The 27,250-nt window shown below is 45.2% G+C and overlaps 1 protein-coding gene across 1 annotated transcript; it reads left to right on the plus strand.

The window, feature by feature from the left end:
* The first annotated feature begins 1,043 nt into the window (after nucleotides 1-1,043).
* HEBP1 (heme binding protein 1) lies at nucleotides 1,044-27,045 on the plus strand. The gene is made up of 4 exons (XM_059186017.1): nucleotides 1,044-1,239; nucleotides 10,353-10,491; nucleotides 12,259-12,439; nucleotides 26,438-27,045. The coding sequence occupies exons 1-4, from the start codon at nucleotides 1,162-1,164 to the stop codon at nucleotides 26,607-26,609; spliced, it is 570 nt and encodes a 189-aa protein (XP_059042000.1). The 5' UTR covers nucleotides 1,044-1,161; the 3' UTR covers nucleotides 26,610-27,045.
* The last annotated feature ends 205 nt before the right edge of the window (nucleotides 27,046-27,250 follow it).

The following is a 27,250-nucleotide window of genomic DNA, read 5'->3' on the forward strand; positions in this document are numbered from 1 at the left end:
CACACGTAGGACATCTGTAGATCTCTAAGAGGTCAGGTGACAGGGAGTGATAAAAGTGTTATGGATACTATTTTTAAGATTTACTTATTTATTAGAGAGAGAAAGAGCACAGGTACAAGTTGGGGAGGAGCAGAGGGAGAGAATCTTCAAGAGGACTCCGCGCTGAGCTGGGAGCCTTCCTGCAGGGCTCAATCTCACCAGCAATGAGATCAGGACCTGAGCTGAAATTGAGTGCACGCTCAACAGAAGGAGCCACCCAGGAGCTCCATAAAGTATGGGTACGGATATGGACATGGACACCACCTTCAGCATTCAAATCCTGGCTAAGCCGCATATTGGTTTTTGATCCTAGGAAAGTCACTTATATCAGTCACTCACTTTTATTCTGAGTATCATCAGTTTCCTCCTTTGTAAAAAGGCTATAAAATATGTAATGTTCAGTGGTGTGAGGAGTAGAGATGATATTTGCAAAATACTTATCGGGAAACAGGCACTCAACAAACGCTAATGAAATTGGTTAGAAGGTTTTGATTGGAAGGACACAATGAGCCAAGCCATGCTGTGGGAAATTAACGTGGAATTTGTGATTAAAACCAATTAGAGGAAAGGAAGTGGTAAGGAGAAAACTAGTTAAGATGGCTTTTCAGTCGTCTTGATGAGAGGTAATGGGGTGGAGTGGGAGACAACCCAGGAAATGTCGCTGGAGATGCAGCAATCAGGTGTCTCTAGGACGGGGCCCACAGATCCTATGAACCTTGTCTATGCAGTACGCGGGATGTAGAGCCTTAGGGTGGAGGGCAGAAAAAGCTCCAGAGGAATCCAGAGGCTTGGAAGTTTGGTGCCCAGGTACCTGAGAGCTGAAGCCGGGGTGGATGCGGGTGGGGGAAAGTCGGGGCTGGGAAGTAGAAAGTTCTCCATCACTACTGCCTAAATCCCATAGGCAGAATCTGTGTCCAAGCCCCAGCCTGCAGACGCCGTAGAGGAGGCGGGGCCTGAGGGGGCGGGGCCTCTCCGCCGCCCCGCCCCGTCCCGCCGCGTCGGCCTCCTAGCGCCTCTCCGCGGGGCGGAGTCCGAGTTGCCGCCAGCCCACCAGGCCCGCTTGCCCCAGCCGGCCTTGGAGCCCTGAGTCCGCAGCTGCCCCCGGAGCGCCGCAGCCACACCATGCTGGGCATGATCAAGAACTCGCTGTTCGGGAGCGTAGAGACGTGGCCTTGGCAGGTCCTGAGCAAAGGGGCTAAGGTAGGCCCGCTGGGCTGCCGAGCACCTGAAGCGGGGCTGCGCCCGCCCACCGCACCCTAACCGGGGCTGGAGTGGGTTCTGACGGGCAGGTGGGGCAAGCTGTCTGCCCCAGAATGTGCGTTTTGGCTTCTGCCGGGGGAGGGGCACTGCCTTCCAGTGCCCAGCACGCGAACTGGGAAGGAGGAAGTGAAAGGGAAGTACAGAGCAGCAGGCTGAGGGCTCTACTGGGAGGAGGGGTGACAAAGAGGAGAGATCGCTTTAAGAGAGGAGTCTAGGCGCGGCGACGGAACAGCGCCTGTTGAATGCATTAATTCATGTAAACACCCTAAGCATTCTGTTCGTTTGTTTGCTGAGAGGCCTGCGGGTGCAAAAAGATCGAAAACGTGCTTGTCCTCAAGAAATTCCCAACTCCTGGAGACATGAGTATAAAGGAGCAGGATCTGTCCTCCACCGAAGTAAACTTGCACGGGAGGGAGCACAGGGGAAGGACCCGATCCATTCTGCCAGGGGCTGATGAGGGGGACTTCCCGGAGGAAGGGTCTTCACCTGGGTTTCTGGTATGTTAGGAGAGCGCAGAAAAGCAGAGACAGAGAGCATGCGCAAAGGCCCAGAGCGGTAACAAGGTATGCTGGCCCATGGAACTCCCAGAGTTGGGTCCTTGGATACAGGATGGGTGAAAAGGGCTTGACTGCAGTCTCCCCCACAAATTGACAGCAGTGTAACACAAGCAAATTGGATTGCCCCCTGAAAACGAAGAGTCCGCAGCTAGATTACAGTCTCCTTGCAAACAGGTACTTTGTGCCTTGTGTGTATACTCAGCTCCCCGCTCAGCACCTCCTATGTTAAAGGACTGTGTTGTCTGAGGACCCAGTTCTGGTACTGAGCGCGTTGATGGTCACACAAAAGCCCTCAACCAGATTATAGTCTGAGTTCTTCACGCAGGTATAACCAGAGCCCTGTCACTTCATCTGTCTGTCTGTGAGTTCCCTCAGCTGCACTTAGAATGATCAAGTTGAACCCAGATCAGGGGTGACATTCAGATGCCTACAAGCATCCAGTCAGGCTATGGAAATGAGTGAAGCTGCCTGTGTTAGACTCAAAGGCAAGGTGGGGACTGAGGCAAATCCAAGAAAGAATTCAGGGTCCCCTCTACAAAGAGCAGCCATGTTGCTATGCAGGGATATAAACCAGAATTGCCAGATTTTTAAGGAAAACCAGAAATCCAGATTCTTCGTGTGAACTCTTCTAAGTTACAATTAATGTATTCAATAAGTAACTAAAATTTGTTGAATACCATCTAAGTACATCGTCTTTACAGGCAGTGGGGATAAAGCAATGAATAAAACCAACAAGACCCCCATCCTCGTGGGTAATGCACAAGTAAACAGGTCAAAAGGTCGTTATCAGCTGCCGATCAAGGCTATGAAGAAAAACAAGTAGGGAAGGGAGGAAGGAATAGGGAATTTGAGGAATGAGTCTGTGGTTTCGAGTGGGGAAATAATGTCAGTTTTACCTGTTTGCCTACCCATGTTCATAAACTGCAGGCCACAGAAACTGACTGTGGTGAGACCCTGCCTGTGTGAGGTTGTGTGTGCTCATCTGTGGACTCAGCCCAGGAATGTCTAAGATGCTTTTTGTCCCTAACGCTTAAAGAATCCCCATGTTACCAACAGCTCCCAGAGAGTTCTCCCTTCTGTAGTGGAATCCAGCTCTCTTGGTCTTTTTGGGGTAACAGACAATTGCCAGTACAGGGTCTGGGCTGCTGTACCCCTGTCTGTCCTCAGATGCCTCCCCTGCCCATTCCCTGGGTCTCAGTCCGGAGTCTGGAATGGGGGTCGTGTCTCAGTCTGGAGTGAGGGCTGATTCCAGTTGCCTACTTCCCAGGCTCCAGTGTCAGATAACTCGCCGTGAGGGTCACCCAGGGGGAGGCACTGGTGGGAGATATAAGGGTGGAAGGAAAGAAAGAAGGTGTTTCTCCCTTTCTTTCTCTGAACTATCAGGTCTCTGGGCACCAAGAGTTTCTCCGCAGCTCCAGCTCTTTCTAGACAGGCCACCGTGGTTCTAGCTTCTTCCAAGTAACCCAGGCCTCTGAGCTCAGGCAACAGTTCTCTGATAAGCATCTTCCCTCAACCTTTGATGGGAACATGGTGCCGTATGGGATATTGCTACCAGGCTGATGCAGATCACTTAACCTGAATATTCTTAGTTTCTGCAGGTGTAGAATGGGTATAAAAATACCTCTTCCATCTACTCCCAGACCAACTATAAATATTACATTTTTTTAAAAAACATGAAAATGCTTTGTAAACTCATACACCCTACAAATGTGATAATACCATTCAGTCAGACAGAACTCAGCTCTGCTCTTCCTAGCTGTGTGGTCAAAGGCAACTTGCTTAACTTCTCTGAAACCGATCACAAGAGGAAATAACAATTTGTATCTTATAAGAATGTTTGGGAATTTCAATGAGATAACCAGCTATAAGTTGTTCAGCAAAATACCTAGTACTTGGTAGGGTATGGTAACCATTGGCTTCCGCTTAGTTTCACAGGTAATTTCGGGTAAGTTACTTAACCTCCTAAGCACTGTGAACCCTGAAATCTCTCAGCTATGAGAATGACAGTGCCTTTGTGACAATTATGTAACTATTCAAAGATACTCATAAATATATGTATATAAATATACAAAGATACTCAAAAATATACAAATTCAGAGGATTAATACTTTGAAGACAGACTCTCCCTGGAATTATCTCTCTTGCCCCGGGTAGTGTCTAGGTCAGGAATTGTTGCCCATTTTCTTGGGCCAATAGATGGCAGACAGTGGACCCTGCGTAGCTCAGGTTCGGGCTCACCATATGTTCAGGACTGATTGTGATGGAGAGATCCGGGCTGCTGCGGAGCTTATCAGGTGCCTTCCACATTGCTTCAGGAAGGAGGTGGGCACACTGCTCACACTGTATTGAATTAGGTGGGTCTTGTGGATCCGCAGCGCAGGACTGATATTAATAACTGACATCTTAATTTTCCCAGCCTGTGCACATTGGTTAGGACCCGACCACCCAGGGGTTTGAATCCTGGCTCTACCACTTGCCCACTGTAACTCAGTCATGTTACTTAACCCCTCGTGCTCCAGTTTCACCTGAAAATAAAGATAAAAACACTCACTTCTTTACAGGGATTGCAGGAACAAATTCATGCAAAGTATTTAAAACAATACCTGACCCATAGAAAGTCCCGAGTTAGGTGGACTATATTATTTTTTCTTATGATGAGAAATTACTGTTTTATGATGAGAAAGCTGGCTTCCAGAATCAACATGTTATACCCACCCCAGCAGGTGGCTAGAAAAAAAATTGACCTCGCAGAGGACCTGGCAAATTCCATAGCAAGAGGCATTGTTTCAAGATCTCAGTCTGGGATTTGAATTTGACCAGGGTTCCTGGGGAGTGTTGAAACTGGTGTTTGCGGCCTTGGGCCAAATCCATGTCTGATTGGGAGCATAAGTTAGCAGAATCTGGGACAGAGGTGGGCTGTTATTATGTTCCATGTGACAAGGACACACACTAAACACACTAAATTGGAAGAATCGAATGTGTTAGTTGTGTTAACTTAGGTGCTTTATTTTCTGCAGAAATAGAACTCTATTTAAATTCTCCCTGGAGAACTGGGTAGTTTTGCAATGTCCCTCTCTCCAACCTAAATCTTCACAGTGATCCAGTGGTTCAAATGAGTTTATGGACATAGATGCTATCCAATCGGGTGGGACCTTCTGTAGTACCACCTTAAGACATTGTGAGTTTGCTTTTCTCCCGCATAGGTATAATTAGACTAATTGCTCATCTGTCTACCCAGCTATGTCTATTCTATTCCTTATCCTTCGAGTAAAACCAGGTTTTATGCCACAGCCTCCTTTCCCACAAATACTCCTATTACCTACTATATGCAAGACATGGTACTAGACGCTAAGACATACAGTGGTAAACACAGATAGCCCCTGACCACATGGGGCTTATGGTTACAGATGGAGGTTAAACGCATTATTATTCAGTTATAATTACAATAACTCTAGTGTTGTGAAAGTCCAGGGGTCTATAAAAAATATCATGGGAACTTGTTTTAAATGAGGATCCTCTTTGAGGAAGTGACTTTGAGGTTGGGACTTTGGGGATAAGTAGGGGTCCATCAGGCAGGAAAGAGGATAGGAAAGAGGTACTCCAGGCAGAAGGGGCAGGTGCAGAGGTTCTGAGGCAGGCATGACCATGGCATTGAAGGAAATAGCAGAAGGCCAGTGAGGAAGTGCTCTGGGTGTGGCTGGCAAGGTAGGTAGAAGCTAGCTGGTACCTGGACCATATAGGAGAGGCTAAAAACTTGGTGAATGAGGGCTTTTAGGTAGGGCATTCATTAACATGATTAAGTGATGCAGAATGCTCTGTGTGTATTCCCCAGCAATTTCAATTTCATTCACAGCTTCAGTTTCCCCTTTTGCTGATGACTTCCAAATTTATCCCCCATGTCAGTCTCCTACTGAGCTCCACACCCACATGTCCAGCTGTGCAATGGAGAGTTTGTCTATCTGTCCTGGGAGGCAAATGAACTGATAGATATGAAAGGGCCCTTCTAGCCCTAGTGTTCTCAGCCTTTGGAGTTCATAAGAAGGACGGATCACTCAGGAAGAGATGGTGGAGGTGAGCCTTAAAGATTGGTAGATTTACGGGGTGCCTGGGTGACTCAGTTAAGTGTCTGCCTTCAGCTCAGGTCATGGTCCCAGGGTCCCGGGATCAAGCCCCTTGCTCAGGAGGAAATCCGCTTCTCCCTCTTTTTCTGTCCCAACCCCCAGCTCAGGCTTTCTGTCGTTCTCCCTCTTGCTTGCTTTCTCTCTAATAAATCAATAAAATCTTAAAAAAAAAAAAAAAAAAAAGGACTGGTAGAATTATCATGGGGGCCTTGGCTCTCCGAATCAAACTGGATTCTTTCCTTGGCAGCCTTTCTTTTCTTGCCATGGACCTTCTGCCTGGAGAAGAGTCTGAGAGCACAGATCACCTATAGGATCCCCAGAATTCCTTTCTGTGCAAGGACCCCTCCCACTCAAAATCCCACATTTGGATCACAAAGTCAATTGAACGAATTTGGGGTAGATGAAACTGACTTGTACTCAGCTCACCGTCACTGGAACGAAGCTCACAGAATCCTCCCTATGGCAGCCTAGGAGTCCTCCAGGGGTCTGGCCCAGCCAAAATCTGCAACCCCCTCTCTCACTGTGTCCTGCTTGACAGCATTTGCTCCAGCCCCAGCAAACCAGCTGTGTTCTTCCCCTTTGCTCTTTTCTACCTGTGGTGCCTGATACCTGAAATTTCCCTCCCCAAACTTTCAGAACATTTGCTACATCGTATGATAATTTCATAATTATCTAGACTGCCCATATCGTCTTAATCTCCAAATCCATAGCACCTGGCAGAGGTCTTCAATAATATTTCTCAATATTTTTATCTTTAAGAACCTCAAAGTTCGTAGGTCAGCCTGGACCTAGCCGAGCACATCAATACACACCTTGCCCCCCAGAATAACCAAAGTAGTCCTGTTCTGTGTTCCCACGCTGCCCTGCCTCTCCTCTTAAATATATCATTGGATTATAACCTGGTTTTTCTATTAGACCAGACCACCCCCCTCCCAATGTCAGAAACTGTATCATTTATCACTGCTGTATCTTAGCACAGGGCACAGGGCACAGTGCTCAGCACATAGGAGAAGCTCCACTGTCGTTGGTTGAATTAATGAGAGAAGGAAAGAAAGAATGAAGGAAAGAGCCAGCCAGGTCTTTTCTCCAGTGAGAGCTTGTCATCAGTTTGTGAGAGAAGAAGCTGCATCCAATGACTTTAGCTGCCCCTGTTCGGAGCTGGACACAGACATCCAAATGTCCAACAGGAAGAACTAACTCAGTAGCTAAAGGAAAATGCTTAAAAGCATTCCCATCATCCCCCATACAGTACCGAGCCCGGCAGTTAACATTAGACTAGGGTTTGGAGATTGGAACTCTGGTGCCAGTGTCACCACTTAGTAGCTGTGTGTTCCTGGGGAACTCAGTCCCTCTGGTGCTTCGTTTCTTCTTTGGGAAATTAGTTTGATTGGACGAACTTTAAAACGGCTTTCAGGCTGCAATTCTGTGATTCACAGAGTAGCGTTTCTGGAATTTTAAACACGAGTGGCAAGACTCAAAAGGACCTCAAATGAAGGCTGAGTCTAGTCTCTGCTGTGACAGAGCCAGAAAGAGCAAAATACCCCAGGTTTATACAGCACGGCTTGCTACTGAAGGCCCTTTGGAAATGCAACACTTTCCAAGGGGAGGACCTCATAGCCATCCCCTGAATGACACAGTAGATTTGATTTGGAGCCTCTTGATTCTTAGTCTGGTGCAATTTCCCCTACCCCATGTGAAGGGAAGTTGATGAAACTGGCATTCAGAAACCTTTCAGATTTCCTGGGTCCCTTTCTCACTATTCTTCTTTAATTTTGCATCACAAAGAAATTTTTTTTTTTCCATTCTAAACATAAAATTAGAATGTAAGTGTACTTTTTCAGACAATACAGACCTCTTAGCCCCACAGTCCTACCCACCTCCAAAGAGTCATTCTGTCCGCTTGGGAGTTGAAGACTTTCAGTCTAGGATGTCCCAGGAAGGCCCCTTTGCCCAGCCGGGGCAGCCACGTCTTCTGCTTATTTTTCACAATCATGAGTAAGAGAGGCAGCTCCTTAATCCATGACCAAACACCCGTTGAGCATCTAATTTACGATGCTCTATGGCATCGTTCTGGTCCACATAGTCCACATAGTTCTTGTCCACAAAGACTTTAGAGCACATTTTTCAAACTGCACAGTGTTCCATTACCAGACAGCAAAATCAATATAGAGTATGTCTTTCTTCTTTTGGTGGAATAGAATAAAATTCACTTGAGTAGGGCGCCTGGGTGGCTCAGTTGGTTGGACGACTGCCTTCGGCTCAGGTCATGATCCTGGAGTCCCGGGATCGAGTCCCACATCAGGCTCCCAGCTCCATGGGGAGTCTGCTTCTCCCTCTGACCTTCTTCTCGCTCATGTTCTCTCTCACTGTCTCTCTCTCAAATAAATAAATAAAATCTTTAAAAAAAAAAAATTCACTTGAGTAGAGTAAAAGTCAACAGGAAAGAAAGAAAAGGCTGGTATATTCACCCTCCTCCATAAGGGTGAAGTATCATTTTGTGAAACCCTGTTTCAATTACGTGTGTGTTCTTGATAAGGGCATGGGGTAAAAATACATTTCTTGTTTTGAATCGTGATTCTTTTCCAAGTTTGAAAAACACTGTCTTATAGCGTATGTTCAAGGAATACGAAATTACATCATATGAGATATCAAAGGACAAGGAAGAGGAGAGGGGACGGAGGCGGGCCACCAGCGCCCATAAGGCAAAGGGTAATGACCTTAGCACAGAGACTCATGTGGAGAGTAGTCATGAGGAGCGGGGGTCCTCCCTGGCTTTGGGGGGATTGGCAGTGAAGCTGAGCATTCAGGGGCGTATGATTTAGTGAGATGAGTTGGAATGAGGAGTCGTATCTGGGAATAGTACAAGTGAAGAGAATGACTCTGATTCTTCTTTTTTTTTTTTTTAATTTGGTGAAAATTGCCGTGGAAGCTTTTATTTTTATTTTTTAACTAAATGAATTAATTTATTAACATATACTATATTATTTTATATACACATAGTATATTATTTTATATAATTAACATATAGTATATTATTGGTTTCAGAGGTGGAGTTTAGTGATTCCTCAGTTGTGTATAACACCCAGTGCTCATTACATCACGTGCCCTCCTTAATGCCCATCCCCCAGTTACCCCATCTGCCCACCAACCTCCCCTCCAGGAACCCGAGTTCATTTCCTTGAGTAAGAGTCTCTTAATGGTTTGTCTCCCTCTCTGAGCGACTCTGATTCTTCTTGACCTGCAGCCCTGCTTCTAGAATGAGGCGGATCCTGGGGCCTTCGAGTTTGTGACATTGTTGCTGGATCTCTGTCACGGACAGGGCGACGAATCGACCAGGAAAACCATGAGGGCTAAGAGGATGGTGAAAAGATATTAAGAGACAAAGAGATGGGGGCGAGAGGGACACTGAAGATGATGTCCAACAGTGCCAATTTTATTCCACATCTTACAATCATTTATAAAGCAGACCAGAATAAAAGGAGCATTACATCAGTACATAGTCAGATGACCACAAGTTTCTATAACAAGTTTACATTTACTACAAGCAAACCTCGTGAGGCCAGGTAGTTTCAGCTAAAGCCATTAGCAAGACAATCAACCTGGGAGTGGGTTATGGGAGGTACAGAACAAGGACTAACTAAGAACTCAGGACCCTGGCCACATTGTTCCCTACTGTAGGGAGAGTGTGTGGGATGTCACGTAGGCAAGTGCACGACACATAGCACAGACCCTTTTCTCAGTGCACTCAACTTTCCCATCCTTAACCTTGTCGAGGTGTCCGGACTTTGAAGGAGACACAAGTCAGGGCCTGGTTTGATCCTCGACTCCAACTGTGCGGTGGCCTCCCACAGATCTTTCTTCTTTTCCAATTTTCATCTCTTTTTCCTGACGGTCCTGTCATTCAGATGTTGGATCTCCTGGCTTGATTCTCTGATTTCCAATTCTCTTCTGTTTTCTATGTCTTTGCCTCTTTACTTGACATTCTGAAAGATTTCCTTCAGCTTTATCTTCTGACTTCTCCCCTGAATTTTTCATTTCTGTTACATTTTTAATTTCTAAGAGCTCTGTGATCTCTGAACATCCTATTTTTATAGCATTCTGGTGATGTTCTGAGTGGCTTTGGATGCAATATCTTCTCTTATCTCTCTGAGAGTATTGATAATTTGAAGTTTTTTCTGCTGACTCTACATTTGTAAGAAATCCCAGAATCTTCTCATGGCCCTTCATATTCCTAACTGTCTCTTCTACCCTGTCACCATGCCCAGGTTCATTATGAAAAGTTCTTTAGCCGTTCTTATAACTGGACCATCACCGCTTCTAGAGTAATCACCGGCTGCCATTTTAATTCTTTTAAGTATGTAAATTCTATCTCTAGGAAGACGTCTCCTATGAGGAAAGGACCTGTGAAGGGGGGCGGTTTGCCACAGTGGAAGTGACAGACAAGCCTGTGGATGAGGGTCTCCGGGAAGCAATGCCCAAAGTCATGAAGTACGTGGGAGGCACCAATGACAAGGGTGAGTATCCCTGAACGATGTGGTTCTGGGCTCAGAGGGAAGCTTGCTAGGTCTCATGTCATCAGGGGAAAATACAGGGAGGGGCCACAGGGCACCTGTCACCACCTGCTTCAGTAGCACATGAACTTGGGCTCTGTGCACAAGAATGCTCTAAGGGGACCACACTGACCCCATCCGGCCTACCCCTCGGTGTGTGGTCTCCCTGCTCCATATCACCTGGCATGCTTCTCTCCCAGGCATGAACATGCACTTGGGGTATCAACCCTGCAGTGCTTGTAGTATCTTTGGACTGGTTCACTGAGTGAGGAAAGCCAAGTCACAGAGCCAGGCCAGCCTCAGACTTGAGAGGCTGTGTCGCTCAGCCTGTGTCCTGAGAGTCCCTGTGTCGCTCAGAATCCACGGGGCTCTGAGGCTCAGTGAGTGGTGAGTATGCCAGGTCCTCAGCTCTGTTCTGGCAAATGAAGGGGCTGGGAGTTTTTAGGCTGTCCCAGTCTTAGACATGTCAGTCTGTGCTGGCCGTGCCCCTATTTTTAAAACAATGGGCCCGAAGTTTCAGTGTACCTGTCAGTGTGGAATCCATATTTAAATATGAGCTTAACTCTAAAGCTCTCTCATTTGGACTGCTCTTTAGAATCAGTGCGAACCCCAAATGGGTCAAAAGCAAGGCAAAAGAAGAAAGAAAGGTGATGTTTAATTTTTAGGATATTTCTCAGGCTGATAATTTAGAAAGTCAGAAACTGGTATTAACCTCAGTAGCATTTAGTAACACCAAAGTAATCAGGCTTTGGACAATAAGTCAACCAGTAGGAGGTCAAGAAGAAATCTTTTCCTTCTTAATGTTGTTGTAATGTTTTTTAGAAGAATATTTGTATAAAAATGATAAAATTTGGGGCGCCTGGGTGGCTCAGTTGGTTGAGCATCCAACCCTTGGCTTCAGCTCAGTTCATGATCTCAGGGTGGTGAGATCAAGTCCCATGTTGGGCTCCATGTGCAACACAGAATCTGCTTGGGATTCTCTCTCCCTCTCCCTCCCTCTCTCTCTCTCTCCTTCTGCCCCTCCCCTCCCAAATAAATAAAATCTTTAAAAAATATTTTATGTGATTAAACATTAAAGAATATCTTGAAAATAACAAAACAGTACCCCAATCCATCTTTTTTATTGCAATCATTGTTGCCTTCTGATTGTATTTCTTTAGGGCTTTTTAATAAGCCTTTAAAATGTAATCATAGTGTTTGTGCAATTGTGTATCCTTCCGGTATTTATAGTTATAGCTATTTTCCACTAGTGTTAAGCAATCTTCTTAAGTGTGGTTGTTGACAGCTATATTATATTGCATTGTGTACCTGTAATTTAGACATATTCCTGTTTTGAACATTCACATGGCTCCCAGTCTCTGACAATTATAAATTCTGTGGTAATGAATATCCTATTACCTACAGCCTTTAAGATATTTTGGATTACTTCCTTAAAATTCACATTTAAACAGAAGGCAATTAGATACTGATAAATTGACAGTCTTGATATGTATTACCAAATAATTTTTTCCAAACGAGTTGAATCACTACATTCCTATTTCCAGTATATACAAATAAGAGCTGTTTTGTATATATCTTACTATATAGTTTTAACACCTGGAAGGTTTGTTATTAATTTCAAGAACCAAATATACTGTCTTGGAGGAAGAATGAGATTAGCTGATCTTCCATGGTCCTGAGCAAGTTCTGTCTGTAGCAACCCCCTCACTCTGTGGGGTTTTATGTTTTCAGGAATCGGAATGGGGATGACAGTTCCTATTTCCTTTGCTGTGTTTCCTGGTGATGATGGCTCCCTCCAGAAGAAATTAAAAGTCTGGTTCCGGATTCCAAACCAGTTTCAGAGCAACCCGCCAGTTCCCACCGATGACAGCATTAAGATCGAGGAGAGGGAAAGCATCACCGTCTATTCCCTGTAAGGAAATGATTCTCTAGTCATCCGAGGGTAACATCTGATCTCCATAACCACTCCTTGATCATCTGCAATGAGCATTTGCATTACATTTATATTTTATTCCAGTTTTATTGAGATATAATTAGCCTATAACATTGTATTGACTTCAGGTGTCCAACATATAATGCTTCGATATACAGAAATATTATGAAATGTTCACTACCATAAGTTTATTTAACATCCATCATAATTTCTTTTTCTTGAGATGAGAACTTCACACATCTGCTTTCTTTTTTTTTTTTTTTTAAAGATTTTATTTATTTATTTATCATAGAGAGAGAAGCGAGAGCAAGCACAGGCAGACAGAGTGGCAGGCAGAGGCAGAGGGAGAAGCAGGCTCCCTGCCAAGCAAGGAGCCCGATGTGGGACTCGATCCCAGGACGCTGGGATCATGACCTGAGCCGAAGGCAGCCGCTTAACCAACTTAGCCATCCAGGCATCCCCACACATCTGCTTTCTTAATAACTTTCAAATATACATGACAGGATTGTTAACTATCGTCACCTTGCTTTGTATCACATTCCCAGGACTAGTTTCTCTTATGGCTGGAAATCTGTACCTTTGGGCCACCTTCACCCTCTTCTCCCACTCCCCTCCCACATCCCGTCTCTGGCAACCAACAGTCTCTTCTCTGTCTCGATGAGCTCAGTTGTTGTTGTTATTTTTTTTTTAATTGTACATATAAGTGAGATCATACAGCATTTTTCTTTCTCTGTCCAAGTTATTATCACTTAGCATAATGTCCTTAAGGTCATCCACATTGTCACAAATGGCAGAGTTTCTTTCTTTCTTTATGGCTGAATAATACTGCTTTGTGTATAGACATACATTTTTATCCCTTCATTTCCTGATGGACCCTTAGCTTGTTTCCGTATCTTGGCTATTATAATAATGGGGCAGTGAACCTGGCAGTGCAGATAGCTCTTCAAGATAGGGATTTCAGGGGCGCCTGGGTGGCTCAGTGGGTTAAGCCGCTGCCTTCGGCTCAGGTCATGATCTCAGGGTCCTGGGATCGAGTCCCACATCGGGCTCTCTGCTCAGCAGGGAGCCTGCTTCCCTCTCTCTCTCTCTGCCAGCTTCTCTACCTACCTGTGATCTCTCTCTGTCAAATAAAATAAAAAATAAAAAAATCTTTAAAAAAAAAAAAAAAAAAGATAGGGATTTCATCTCTTTAAAAAAAAAAATTAAAAAAAGAAAAAAAAGACAGTGATTTCAATTCCTTTAGCTATCTATCCAGAAGTGGAATTGCTGAATCTGAGGATAGTTCTACTTTTAATTTTTTGAAGAACCTCCATATTGTCTTCCACAGTGGCGGCACCAATTCCCATGACAACAGTAATGACAGTTCCTTTTTCTCCATAGCCTTGCTAATACATTTTTCTTGTCTTTTTGATACCAGCCATTCTAATAGGTATGAAGTAATATCTCATTAGGGCTTCGATTTGTATTTCACTAATGGTGGGGGATGTTGAGCACCTTTCCGTGTACCTACTGGCCATGTGTATGTCTTCTTCAGAAAAATGTCTGTTCAGATCCCCTGCCCATTTTTTAATCAGAATGCATGGCTTTTGTGCTGTTGAGTTATAGGAGTTCTTTATCTATTTTGGCTTTTAACTCCTTGTCAGATATATGACTTGCAAATATTTTCTCTCATTGAGTAGGTTGCCTTTCCGTTATGTGGATAGCTTCCTTTGCTATACAGAAGCTTTTCAGTTTGATGTAGTTGCATTTGTTTATTTTTGCTTTTATTGCCAAATACCAAAAATTGTTGCTAAGACTGATGCCAAGGAGTTTACTCCTTATGTTTTCTTCAAGGAATGTTACAGTTTCAGGTCTTATGTTCAAGTCTTTCTTCTATTTTGCATTGTTTTTTTGTGTGTGATGTAGGATACAAGTCCAGTTTCAATTTTTTGCCTATTGCTATCCAATTTTCCAGACAATGTTTATTGAAGAAACTGTACTTGACTTCTTTGCTGTAAGTTGGTTGACCATAGATGAGTTTGTTTCTAAGCTCTCTATTCTGTTTCACTGATCTATATATCTTTTTATGCCAGTGCCATACTGTTTCGATTACAATAACTTTGTAATATAATTTGAAATCAGGAAATGTGCTTCAGCTTTATTCTTTTTTTTTTTTTCCTCCAGGTTGCATTGGCTATTTGGGGTCTTTTTTTTATTTTTTTCCCAAGATTATTTATTTATTTATTTATTTGACAGACAGATCACAAGTAGGCAGTGAGGCAGGTAGAGAGAGAGGAAGGGAAGCAGGCTCCCTGCTGAGCAGAGAGCCCGAGGAGGGGCTCAATCCCAGGACCCTGGGATCATGACCTGAGCCAAAGGCAGAGGCTTTAACCCACTGAGTCAACCAGGCACCCCTATTTGGGGTCTTTTGTAGTTCCATATAAATGTTAGGGTTAGTTTTCTATTTCTGTGAAAAATTCCCTTGGAATCTTGATGGAGATTGTATTGAATCCATAGGTTGCTTTCAGTAGTATGTGCATCTTAACAACATTAATTCTTCCAATCCATGAGCATGGAATCTCTTTTCATTTATTTGTGTCTTCTTCAATTTTCTTCATTAATGTCTTACAGTTTTCAGTATACATATCTTTTTATCTCCTTGGTTAAATTTATTCCTAGGTGTTTTATTCTTTTTGATTCAAATAGTATTGTTTTCTTAATTTCTTTATATTATTGATGAATTAAGTTAAATACGGAGTCCTGATAATTTCTCATTTCATTTTCTTCAGCTTATGGCACACAAACATTTGCATTATGTCTGACTAAATACTTTGCCATTTGCCAAATTGGCCTGGTTGGAGTATCCCCACAGTTTAGGCTAAACACCTACATTAGCCACAGTAAGGTTCTGGGAGACTCAGGGAATAGCTAAGTCAAGCTGTTGTTTGGGGTCACAAATACATAAATGTATCGGACTTGGGAGCTGTCCTTTTTACCCCTTGAATGCCAGAAAGGCAGGGAGTATTTGCTAGAACTGGATGGCCACCCCCTCCATTGTTCATTGTCCATGGTCCTTGGAGTGTTCTCGTCCTGTTTCCAGAGCCTCATTCGGGGTCATGTTCTTTTTGACTATAGAGCATAACAGGTGCAGGTGGTTGCATGTCTTTATTCTTTGGGCCCCAACCCCCCTTCAGAAACTGAGTCTCTTGTAGAGAATCAGTGGCCTCCGCCACTTGTTAAAATCCTCCTGTATGACAGGCACAGAACCGTGTGCAGTCACAGGCCAGGAGCTTTACCAGCATTAACTATAGGTGTGGATTTGCTTCTACTCTAGAACCACCGGAGGGAAAATAAATGCACAGATAATCTTGTCCTGGACAGGTTTTGTCCACTCCCCAGGGCTTCTGAACTTACTTATTGGGCTGCCTGGCTCCAACACTGCTACCTGAAGGCATAGCTTTCTCTGGAGCTAACACTGACGCTGGGAACTGGAGCTTGGCTGGTCTGGCAGTGGTAGGCCGTAGTCGTGCCCCCTAGAGGACAGTGCGTGTACTGCAGCCGGGCCTCTTCTCCAGTCATCATTCAGACCTTCCTGCCTTCGCCACAGAGGCAGCAGGAAAAGCAAACTTGGGGTAAGGAGTATCTTTCCCAAGGACAGAGACTAGAGTGGGGAAGTGAGGTGGCTGTGGTACACAACTTAAGGAGGCGCCCACTTTCACAGTGGTCTAAGTACAGGATTGGCCCTGAGAGTGAGGGTCTCCTTAAATCTTGGGTGCTGTGTCTCCAATGTCTCACCCTCATTCCTGCTCCCTCTTCTCTGTCTCTTCCCCACGTGTCTTGGGAGCAGGCTGGTGTACTCTAATGAACAAGTATATTTTAGTTTGAATCCCACTCAGCCTCTCTAAGACAGTTTCTCCATCTGTTAAGTGCCCATAACAACCTCCCTCAGAGGACCTCTACTAAAGAGTATCTTTCAGTACTCACTAAGATGCTCCTGTTTTTACAAATGACTTAATGTGTATGAGCTATGGTAGGTTTCAGTAGTTAATTATTTTTTCCCTTTGCCCTTTTGATTTCATAAGGAATGAGGTTGACGTGATTAAATCAGTTCCATAAACCTTCAAAGTGGCTGGTCCGATGGTTTTCTTTTGTCCTTAACTTTTTAGTATGGAAATTTCCAAACGTATGAAAAGATAGAGTAAGATAATGGACACCCAGGTGGCTCAATCGGTTAAGCATCTGCATTCAGTTCAGGTCATGATTCCAGGGTCCTGGGATCATGTCGGGCTCATATCAGGCTCCTTGCCCAGCAGGGAGCCTGCTTCTCCCTTCCCCCTCTGCCTGTTGCTCCCCCTGCTTGTGCTCTCTCTCTGTCTCTGGAAAATAAAAAAAAAATTAAAAAAAATAAACCAGAATAAGATGATGAAACCCATCATTCACCTTCAATGATAATTAACTCAAGGTCAGACCTGTGTCATGTGTACCCTCACAACTGTCACCCCTCTGATGGGTCTTTTTGAAGCAAATTCCAGACATTTTATTAATTTCACCCATAAATACTTCAGTGTGACTACTAAAGACTTTTTAAAAATACAATCATAATGTCTTATTACTCCTAAAATTTAAACAGCATGTCATTAGTGCCATGATAATAGAAAATGTCCAGCGTTCAGATTTCCCCCACTATCGGATCATTTGTTTTTAAAGTTTGTTTGAACCTGGATCCAAATAAAATCCTTCTCGGGGCTTGATCCCAGGACCCTGAGATCATGACTTGAGCCAAAGGCAGATGCTTCACTGACTGAGCCACCCAGGCATCCCTGGTCAGTACACCTTTTAAGCTTTTACTAATCTGTGGTTTTTCTCATTACTATACCTTTCCATTTTTCATGGCTGCTTATGGATCATGTGTCCTTTTGTTTCCCATAGTCTGAATTTTGCAGACTGCCTTTCCGTGGTATTTCAACATGTTCCTCTGCCTCCGGCATTGCCTGTGAGTTAGCAGTTAGAACCAGAGGCACGGACGGATTCAGGCCAGCACCTTTGGCGAGCATGTTTCATAGGTAGTGCTGTAGACGCCACCGGGGAGTTCATCACATTCACATACTTCTGTTTTTGCAACACCCGCGACTGCAGATCACCCTTACCTAGATGCCTGGCTTCGTTCAAGTTTATAGAATGACAGTGTCCTCTATTTTTCCTTCACTTTTTAGCTGGTGTCCTTTGATAAAAAGAAACCTCCTCTTTTCTGCTATTTGACTTCTCTGAGATGGAGGCACAGATAAAAAGGCAAGATACCTTCTCTTTAGCACGTTGCCTTCTCCTTGCCTGTTTTCAGAAGATTGATTTCATTCCTGAACATCCTCCATGGGCAAGGCGGCATTGGTCTCTGTTTTTTGAGGTTCAGTATAAACATACTAATTTAAACACAATTGATGTATTTTCGTTCCTGGCAGTTGTTCTTACTGATGCTCACATTGTCCCATATTTGGCCTGGTCCTTTTGACAAGACTCTAGTACTCTAGGGTAGCTTCCTTGCTTTCTGGTGTGACTAGATGTTTCAAACACATCTAGGCATTTCTTGCCCTAGAGCTGGAGTTTGACATTTCTCCAAGGAAACCTGGTTCCTTACGAAGGGACAGGGTATCTTTTTAAAAGGTATTATTAAAGTCCAGTCTGTGAAAGTTTCCTATTAATTCTCTGAAACCTAAGCAGCTGAATGTGATAAATAGGGTGTCTGGCATGGCTCTGTGAATTTTTTGTTTTGTTTTGTTTTTGTTTTTTTTAAAAAAACCTAACCCAGGGTCTTAAATCAGCATGTTATTCCTCAACTAGCCACTTGGTGTCACTGCACAGCCAAATGTGCTTTAAGAGTACCTTAACCTGGAAGGCAGAGTGAAGTGGCAGAAGGCAAAAGTACTATTTCAAATACACATAAGGGCATTAGATGGCAAAATTAATTCTAAAATGAAAGCCTTGCCCCCTTAATTCAGGCTTCCTTTCGTAGGACATCATGAAGGGATGTTCAAAAGGGATTATGCGTTTTTTAGCGGTATGTATTACCAGTCAATGGATAGAAGGCTAGGAAGGACTAACACTATCAGAATCTCCTTAGTGGTCACAAGAGGCAATACAGGTATCCTCACACTTGTATGAGTGGCCACATTCCAGCTCCCTCTGTGTTCACGGCCCTGAAGGCCACTTGGGTTACAACTCAGCCTCCTTTCCACAGTGCAGCGCTGGGTTCGACAGAGACCTGTGGCAGGAGAGGGTGATGGTTTTAGTGAAATGTCTGGGCATAAAGGAAAGAGCTGGAAACCAGGAGTCATTGTCGGGGTGACCTCTGATCTGATCCTAGTTCTCCTACTCGATGGCCATGGGACCTTTGGTGTGTCACTGAACAATCTCAATTTCCCCAAGTACAAGGTGGGAAAAGTGTACCTAATGCCCAGGGTTGTCATAAGGAGGAAACATGGTATCCGTAGATACCTCCAAGATGCTGGATGTTAGGTAGACCCTAGGTCAGTGTTAGCCCATTTTCCTGTTCTTGACTTCATTGCTCTCCAAGAATCAGATCAAGTTTTACTAGAATTAACAACAAAAAGTCAAGCAACTACAGATACACTTCAGTTCAAACCACAACTCTAATAATTATGAGTTTTACAGCTGGGCTGTCTGAGCTTCAGTTTTCTCATCTATAAAATAGAATGTATGACACACTGTTGTTAGGGTCCAACAAAGTGTGCGTGTGATACAACTTTGTCAGCCACAGGGCGCCCAGGGATGCTGCTGTTGTTTTCCTCGCTAAAGGACCAGGCCCTACTGAGGCCACTGGCCGCTTGGGAAGCTCAACCTGGAGAACGAGAACTTCGGAAAGAACTGCTAAGCCTCTAGGGTGTTCCATATTACCGCTCAGGAGAGCTGTAGACCAATGTTAGTCACGTTCCTAGATAATTCCAGCGCCTACCTGTAATCACAGGAGGCTCTGGCCATGGGAGACATAATACAGTTTTGCCTCCTTGTTCTACTCAATGCCTAAACTCTGTCATTTTGATTTCAAGCAGCCTCACCCAACCATTCCTTTTTTTTTTTTTTTTTAAGATTTTTATTTATGTATTTGACAGAGATCACAAGTAGGCAGAGATGAGGGAGGGGAGGGAGAAGGAAGCAGGCTCCCTGCTGAGCAGAGAGCACAATGCAGGGCTGGATCCCAGGACCCTGAGATCATGACCTGAGCCAAAGGCAGAGGCTTTAACCCACTGAGCCACCGAGGCGCCCCTCACCTGACCATTCTATCAAAAGTAGCACCCCTTCTTTTTCTGTCCTCTTACCCCACTTGGTTTTTCTTCTCTTCACTTATTCTCATCTGCATTATATACCTATTTGTTCATGCATTTATTGTCATCTCCCTCACTAGAATATTCTTGAGGGTAGGGCCTTAGGCTGTCCTCTAGTAAGTGCTCAGTTAAAAGCTGAGGAATAATAAGCAAGTGAAAGTCTTGGTCCTTGCCTTCCCTGTACTTTTCTTTTCCTTTCCTTTCTTTTCTTTTTTTCCCTCATCTCCCTAAAGATCTTGGTCCCTTCCCATATCTTCAACTGTCACCCTTCCATCAGTACATCTCCAACCTGACCATCTCTTCATCTCCCTCGAATGCCTTAACATTCATCAGACTCAACATGATGACCAAGATGAGGCCATTTACACATGTATTCATTCAGTCAAAAAACCATGTATTCATTATTCCCTTGTTCTGTGCCAAGAATTTTGTCAGTGCTCAAAATAAAGCAGGGAACAAATGACCTGTCCACTCTTTGAAGCAGGAAAAACTAGTTTTTCCTAGTGGGGAAAATAGATGAGAAACAAATGTCTCTGATATTTCAGGCCTGTGTTATTAATTTTTTAAAAGATTTTATTTATATATTTGTCAGAGAGCAAGTGAATGAGAACACAAGCAGAGGGAGCAGCAGGCAGAGGGAGAAGCAGGCTCCCCGTTGAGCAGGGAGCCCGATGTGGGACTCAGTCCCAGGACCCTCGGATCATGACTTGAGCTGAAGGCAGAGGCTTAACTGACGAGCTACCCAGGCATCCCAGGCCTAAGCTATTTCAGAGATGAGAAGTGGTCTTTGTGGGTGGAAATTATAAGGAAGCATATTTCTTACTGAAAAGCCTTCCGGCATAAAGTTTCTACCAGTAGGATGGACAGGACACAGGGCGAGGAAGTCTTGGCCGGAGGAATTAAAACATCATCTGCACAGATGTGCAGCAGTTACACTGAGTAATGCGTGTGCTCGGCGGCAAGTGTGTCCCATTTTGCACATGTCTGTCGAGTACCTCTGACACTGAAGCCACCTCACTTCTAAGAGCCCTGCCAGTGACAAGATTCTGAATCTAAAACCTAGTTAAATCACCATTTCCCCCTACAACGGGTCAGGTATCCCACCGGTCCTTTACAAACGAGTCCTTGGAAGTGGCTTCAGTCCCCATTTCTGGGGGGATGAGCCCGAGTCCCCACGGCTGCTGCTGCCATGCTTCCCAAGCACCGGCCTCCCTTCCACCCTCTGGAGGCATCTCCACCTAAACCTCCCCAAGGTCTCCCAAATCAATAAGTCAAAAATGAAGCTCAGATCTCCTCCCCAGACCTGATGCCCTGTGTTCCGTCTTACAAAAGGTCCCCGTCCATCCTCCTACTCATCCCAATCAAATGGCATCCTGACTCCTTCACCTGCCACATCAACTGTTGGCCAAGTCCTAATCACCTCCTAGCTGCGCCTTCCCTCCCTGCCTCGGTCTTTGGCATCTCCTGCCTCAACTATTGCTCTGTCCTCCTGATTTTTCCTAGTTCTTCCACCTCTGTCCCTTCTAAGGTGTCCTTTCATCACCGCCAGCCCTCAAGCATGGGACCATCCCACTACCTACCCCCACCTCTCACCTCTGCTCGGGCACTCGTTAGGGTTGGGACCAAAGCCCAAACTGGTAATTAAATGAGATGGGGGATGGGTAAACTTTGGGCTGGGTCCCCAGATGTCTAGCCAGGCAGTGAAGCCTAGTAAAAACGCTTTGTCATGGCATCTGATCCACAGCACACCCCCACTCCGTGTCCACCTGATCTCAGGCATGCCCCCCCGCAACACGTCCAGATGCAGTACCCACTTCCGCTCGCCCAGCTCCTCCTACAGCCCTTCTCCAGCTTCTGCTGAGTGGAAGCTGCTTGAGGCCAGGCATTTTTGTCATATTGTTCCTCGCTGACATCAAGAAGAGATGCTCAATAAACAACGGCTTATTATCAGGTCTTCCATAACACCTTCCCTTCATGTTCTAAGTCAGAACAAATCACTGCCTATTCCCCACCCCCCAGAGCATTCCATCTGTACCTTCTGCCTTCCTTCTAGTGCTTCCTTCTGTCCCATATAATCTTTATGTGTGTCGCTGGCCTGCCCACTGCAGTTAGACCTCACAAGGGTAGAAAGACGTCTTCATCATCTTTATAGCTCTGTGGTATCCAACTTGTGTTTTGAGCCTCGTCTTGCTCGAGTCAGTAAGCATGGTTCAGTCCGACTGAATGAAATGCCTCATGGGGTGAAGCTTCTTACCCGTTGACGTGAGATTGTCAGCTCCTCGTCTTACGCTTCCTTTGCCTAGCACAGAGCTCCGTGCATAGACTCTCCCCAAATCTGTGTTGACTTGTTGATTGTTAAAGTCTCAGACCATCCATTTTTCCATCTACCCCAATGCATGCCTCAACCATTGTGATTTCTAGCCCCCCTGGGACCAAAGCCTCCATCTTTTCCCCTGCCTCATTGATGCCTGCCTCATCCCCACCCCACAAACCTCTTCCAGACCTTTGTAGTCAGCTCCTTTTGTGTTTCTGGAATGGGGTGGGGGGAGTGTCTTTCCTCGGTTCCCATGGTAACCAAAAATCTTTGTTCCAAATACTGAACTCTGACGTAGGGGGAGATAAAATACAGTGCCCTGGAGGAGAGCTTCTTTGAAGATGGAGACAGAGACTAGTTAATAGGCTTACAAAAATAATGTGTAGACTTCATGTTTATGTCCTTTGAGGAGCTCAAAGGGCTTTATGAGAATTCTTGAAGTCACACGCAAACACGTTTATGAACGCGGGGAGCTGTGGGCACTGTGCTCCCCTCCGTGTTGGGCTTAGAAGCTGAGGCAGGGAGGAGCGGGGTGGCTTCTCCCCGAACGAGCCGAAGAGCTAGCACTGGGCCTCTGTCGGGCCACGTACCTGGTGCAGTTTGGTTTTCTGGCTCGTTTGTGCATTCTTGTGCTTGGGTGAGGGAGTGTTGGTTAGACTGTGAGGAGGACACACGTGTGAGGAGGACACACGTGTCTGCTGTTTCCTGGCCCATTCACTCTGCTTGTTTTCTAGTAGAAGTTTCCATGATGAAGCAAGAGGGAAATTTTTTTTTTAAATATTGTATTTATTTATTTGACAGAGAGAGAGATCACAAGTAGGCAGAGAGGCAGGCAGAGAGAGAGGGGGAAGCAGGCTCCCCACTGAGCAGAGTGCCCAATGCGGGGCTCGATCCCAGGATCCTGAGATTGTGACCTGAGCCAAAGGCAGAGGCCTCGCCCACTGAGCCACCAGGCGCCCCAGAGGGAAATTTTTATCCTCATTATCGGCATTTCTGGAGGCCTGGGAATAAATATTTTCAAATTGCTTTTGTTTGGTTTGGGGAGCATTTTTAAGTGAATTTATGAATCCCCAGATGATGACATTCTCCATATCACTTGCTGGGTCTCTGTGTTTTTCTCAGACAGCTCCTTCTTCAGGGGCCCCTGCCAAGCCACTTCTTCCACCCACCACCTGGGGACCAGGATGCCCAAGAGCAGCCCGCTGACCCTCTATGTCTGCTCACCATCTAGGCCTTGTCTCCTTCCTTCCCGTGATGATAGGCAGTACCTACTCACTGAGGACTCCCAGCATCTGTCACCAGGTTCACCTCTTCCCAACTCAGAATCTCTGGCTCTAGTTCTTTGCCAGGTCTTCTGAGGAGATTTGCAGTGCCTGACACACACTTGGGTACACAACAGCTGTTGCATGAATGTATTTCACAGACATACCTTCATATCAACATGGTCCCCAAACCATATTATCAGTCACCCCTCCTTTTCTTCACCCTAGCATCCCTAGCAGCAGCTTCTATCCAGAGACTGCCCTGGAAACCCTGGAGAATCCTCAACTTCCTGCTCTCCCCGCCTCCCCTCACCTCTAGTCACCTGTCAAGTTTGCCTTTATTCAGAGGCCTTTGTCATCTCACACATGGTCATTCCTGGCCTCCAACAATTCCAGCTCTTTCCCTCCACTGCCGCCAGAGGGATTTCTCCAAAACAAACCTGATCATGTCAGCCCCTTACTTTCAAAGCCTTCATAAGCCCACCTTTTCAAAGTCGTCAGCACGGCATTCAAGGCCCTTGAATGGCTCCAGTCAATCCAGTTTCCCGTTTGAATTCCCACCCTTAGTGTGTGCTTCAGATTTCATTATATGAGTGAGTGAATGTGGAGGCAAACAGTCTTAAGTGCGATCATCTTGAGGTCTATCAACCTGAAGACCTGAAGACTTTTACTGTTTACCCCAGAATTGTTGACTTGGCCAAGGGATCAAACATGTGTCAGGCACAGAAAGTGATAAAGATCCCTGCCTTCATGGGGCCTATACTCTACCGGAAAACTCAGACCATAAACAATGGACACAGTATGTTAGATGGTCATAAGTGCTGAGGAAGAAAGGAAGGAAGGAAGGAAGGAAGAAGAGGGAGGAGGGGGAAGAGAGTGAGAAAGAAAAGAAAGAGAAAAAGGGAAAAGAATGGGAATAGGGAGTGGGGTTAAAGATTAGGGTTTTGAGAGAAGGCCCAGGGGAGAAGGTGAGATAGTTCATCGAGCCAGCTGGTCATTCCTAGACTCTTTTCCTGGGTTCCTGATACTACTTGAGATTCCCATCGTGTCCCTCCCCCTGGAGGCAGGGAACCGGATGGCTGTCCTGAGCAATTGCAAAGTGACAGTAAATAGCTCCTGTTTGTCATGGGCCTACTATGAGCCAGCACTGCGCACAGCAGCCTCCATCTTGTGTCCCTCCGTCTTCACAGCAACCTTTTAAGACGGATTGGTTAGCCCTATTTAGCACATGAAGGACCTGAAGGTTAGAGAAGTTAAAGCCTTGCTCAAGACCATGAACAAGAGAGGGGCCGAGGTAGGACTGAGGTAGCCCTTTTGTCACCAACTGATGAGTTGAGGACCCCTCTTCCTTCGGACATTTCTAAAACCCAGTAGCCTAAAGAGCCAACATGGCTCATTTTCAAGGAAAAGAACTGAGTGTCACAGCCTGAATGCGGGGTACAGGGGACACTCAACACCCGCTTCTACCTTCAGCATCTGATTCATCTCAGGCAAGTGGTTCTCAACCTATAGACATTCTTTCAAAGTAATCCCATAGTCTTGCAGACTTTTACTGCCAGAACAGTCTTCCCTTAATGTTCACCCTGGGTCTACTAATCCACTTTCCTCTCATTTGAGCCTCAGTGAAGCTGGAGTTCAGTTTTCCTCATCTGCCTTATGATCTCTCTTCTATATACTTGAACCAAGCCTCCTCTATTCCAAAGTGGTCTCGTCTCTGTCTGTGTACTGTTAGCGACTGTCTAGACGTTGGAAGAACCAATCCCTTAAAGATGAAATCCTGGGTGTTTTTACATCAATAACCCTATAATCAACATGCGGAATGCTTGTCAAGCATGACTAACCACTTATAAAAGAGCAAAGCATGACTCAGAGAACCCCACCAAAAATAATGCATTTGGCCTAATCTTGGCCTGGTGCAGATTCAGACTTTTGAGTCATAAAGCTCATTAGAAATGGGGACATATTTGACTCTAATAAAGATTTTAGTGCAACCCAGATTTAGACTGGTATATTTAGGGCAGGCCACAGGATGAATTTTGGAGCGTAGGCAGATGACGTAAGGAGGGAATAATCATCTCGAAAAGGCAGGCTTTATTCCTTCTCTGAACCCACCTTCTGCCATTAAGAGAGAAGCCTGATTTAGGAGTCTTTTTCCTTACTAGAAAAAGAAAGCTTTCATGATTTGAACAGGAAAAGGGATTTATTCGAAGTGATTTCTTTATTTGGGGCATGCTTCAAGCTTGCCACGGGGCCTCCCAAGACTTCCTTGGGGCCCTTTGGTCGCTCTGTTTTTTAAAAAAGCTGCTACTTGTCACCGCTGTGATGTGTTCACTCATCAGAAAGGATCTGCTGGGGGAGAAGCGTTAGCTACAGCTCTATCCTACCTAATGCTCCTGCATCTTCCTCCTTCCCCAGCTGGAAACAGAGGGGCCTGGAGGAGGGCTGCCAAGGCAAGAGGGAGCTAGAGAGAAAGGTGAAGCCATGGCCTAGGGGAAGGTCAGCCTACCATCCCTCAGGGACATTTCGGAAGGAAAGGCAAGCTCATGCTTAGTACTTCACTGCTGTGTTTCTGACTCTGTTCACATTCACTATTGTATTTAAAGCTCAAAACGACCCTGGAGGGAAAACACAGCCTATCCCAGGTGCGTAAGTGAGGTTCTGAGGCTTGGAGGGATCAAATCCACCATCACGGAGTGGCAGCCCCTGCTCTAGCATGCTTGTCATAGTGAGAGTGCCAAGTGACTTCTTTTTTTTTTTAAGATGCCCTGCTCTCAATAAAATTAAAAAAAAAAAAAAAAAAAAAAGTCACCCAGTTCGCTTAGTCAGTTAAGCGTCTGCTTTCGGCTCAGGTCATGATCCTGGGGTCCTAGGATTGAGCCCCATGTCAGGGTCCCCACTCAGTGAGGAGCCTGCTTCTCCCTCTCCCTCTGCCTGCACCATTTACAAATAAATAAATAAATAAATAAATAAATAAATAAATAAAATCTTTAGAAAATGATAAATAATAAAAAATAAGAAAGACTCCCCCCGCCCCCTTGGGGATCATGTCTTCTCCTAATCAGCCCCTCTTTCGCTTCTACCTTAGGCAGTTTGGTGGTTATGCGAAGGAGGCCGACTACGTAGCTCATGCCACCCAGCTGCGTACAGCCTTGGAGGGCACAGCCACCTGCCGCAGTGACGTCTACTTCTGCACTGGGTATGACCCTCCCATGAAGCCCTATGGACGTCGCAATGAGGTCTGGCTGGTGAAAGCATGAGGAGCTCGCCGCCTTACAACTTCCCAGCCGTGTGCTTCTGGGTCCACTTCCCGAGGGGGGAAGGAGGGGACACAGCTGCCAACTGTGTCTCCAGCTTCGCCGACGTCCCTTCAAAGCTGTGTACTGCCAATTTTATGAAATACGCCTATTCTGTCTATGCTCTTTCTCTCCTGGTAGGAACTAAGACAGCCAAAATAGGCAGCAACGTTTGAAAGTTCTGTGGTAGATCAGAAAAAAAAAAAAAAAAAAAATCCAGCAATGTTTTCCCAGCTATCTGGGTCACTCAAAACAGATCACAAAAAATTATTGAACCTGTCCTTTTGTGGTGGAGGAGAAAATGTGATTTGTGCACCATCTGTCATTTCTGATTCTTGCAAGACCTCTGTCTGAAAGAGGCCTGAAAATAAAGATCTTTGACTTAAACAGCTGAGACAAATCCAGAGTATAGTTATTTCCGAGACTGCACAGTCTTATAAATAATACGTTGTGAGTACTAATGATGATGTTTACTGGGACAGGAATCCCATATTTAGTTCCAAAATCCTTCATAATTACAAAGCCAAAGACCCCGGGCTGGGGAGATATGTCCCAGATGCTAGACCGTCCCAACATCATAGACGTTTACCACGACCATGTCATAG

This window comes from Mustela lutreola, chromosome 8, assembly GCF_030435805.1.
Source record: "Mustela lutreola isolate mMusLut2 chromosome 8, mMusLut2.pri, whole genome shotgun sequence".
In the NCBI taxonomy this organism is placed as follows: domain Eukaryota; kingdom Metazoa; phylum Chordata; class Mammalia; order Carnivora; family Mustelidae; genus Mustela; species Mustela lutreola.

Excerpts from the sequence above, each read along its gene's own strand:
- HEBP1 (XM_059186017.1), top strand. The coding sequence starts at position 1,162 with ATGCTGGGCATGATCAAGAACTCGCTGTTCGGGAGCGTAGAGACGTGG. Across the intron at positions 1,240-10,352 it reads TCCTGAGCAAAGGGGCTAAG|GAAGACGTCTCCTATGAGGA; the intron begins GTAGGCCCGCTG and ends TTCTATCTCTAG. Across the intron at positions 10,492-12,258 it reads GGGAGGCACCAATGACAAGG|GAATCGGAATGGGGATGACA; the intron begins GTGAGTATCCCT and ends TTATGTTTTCAG.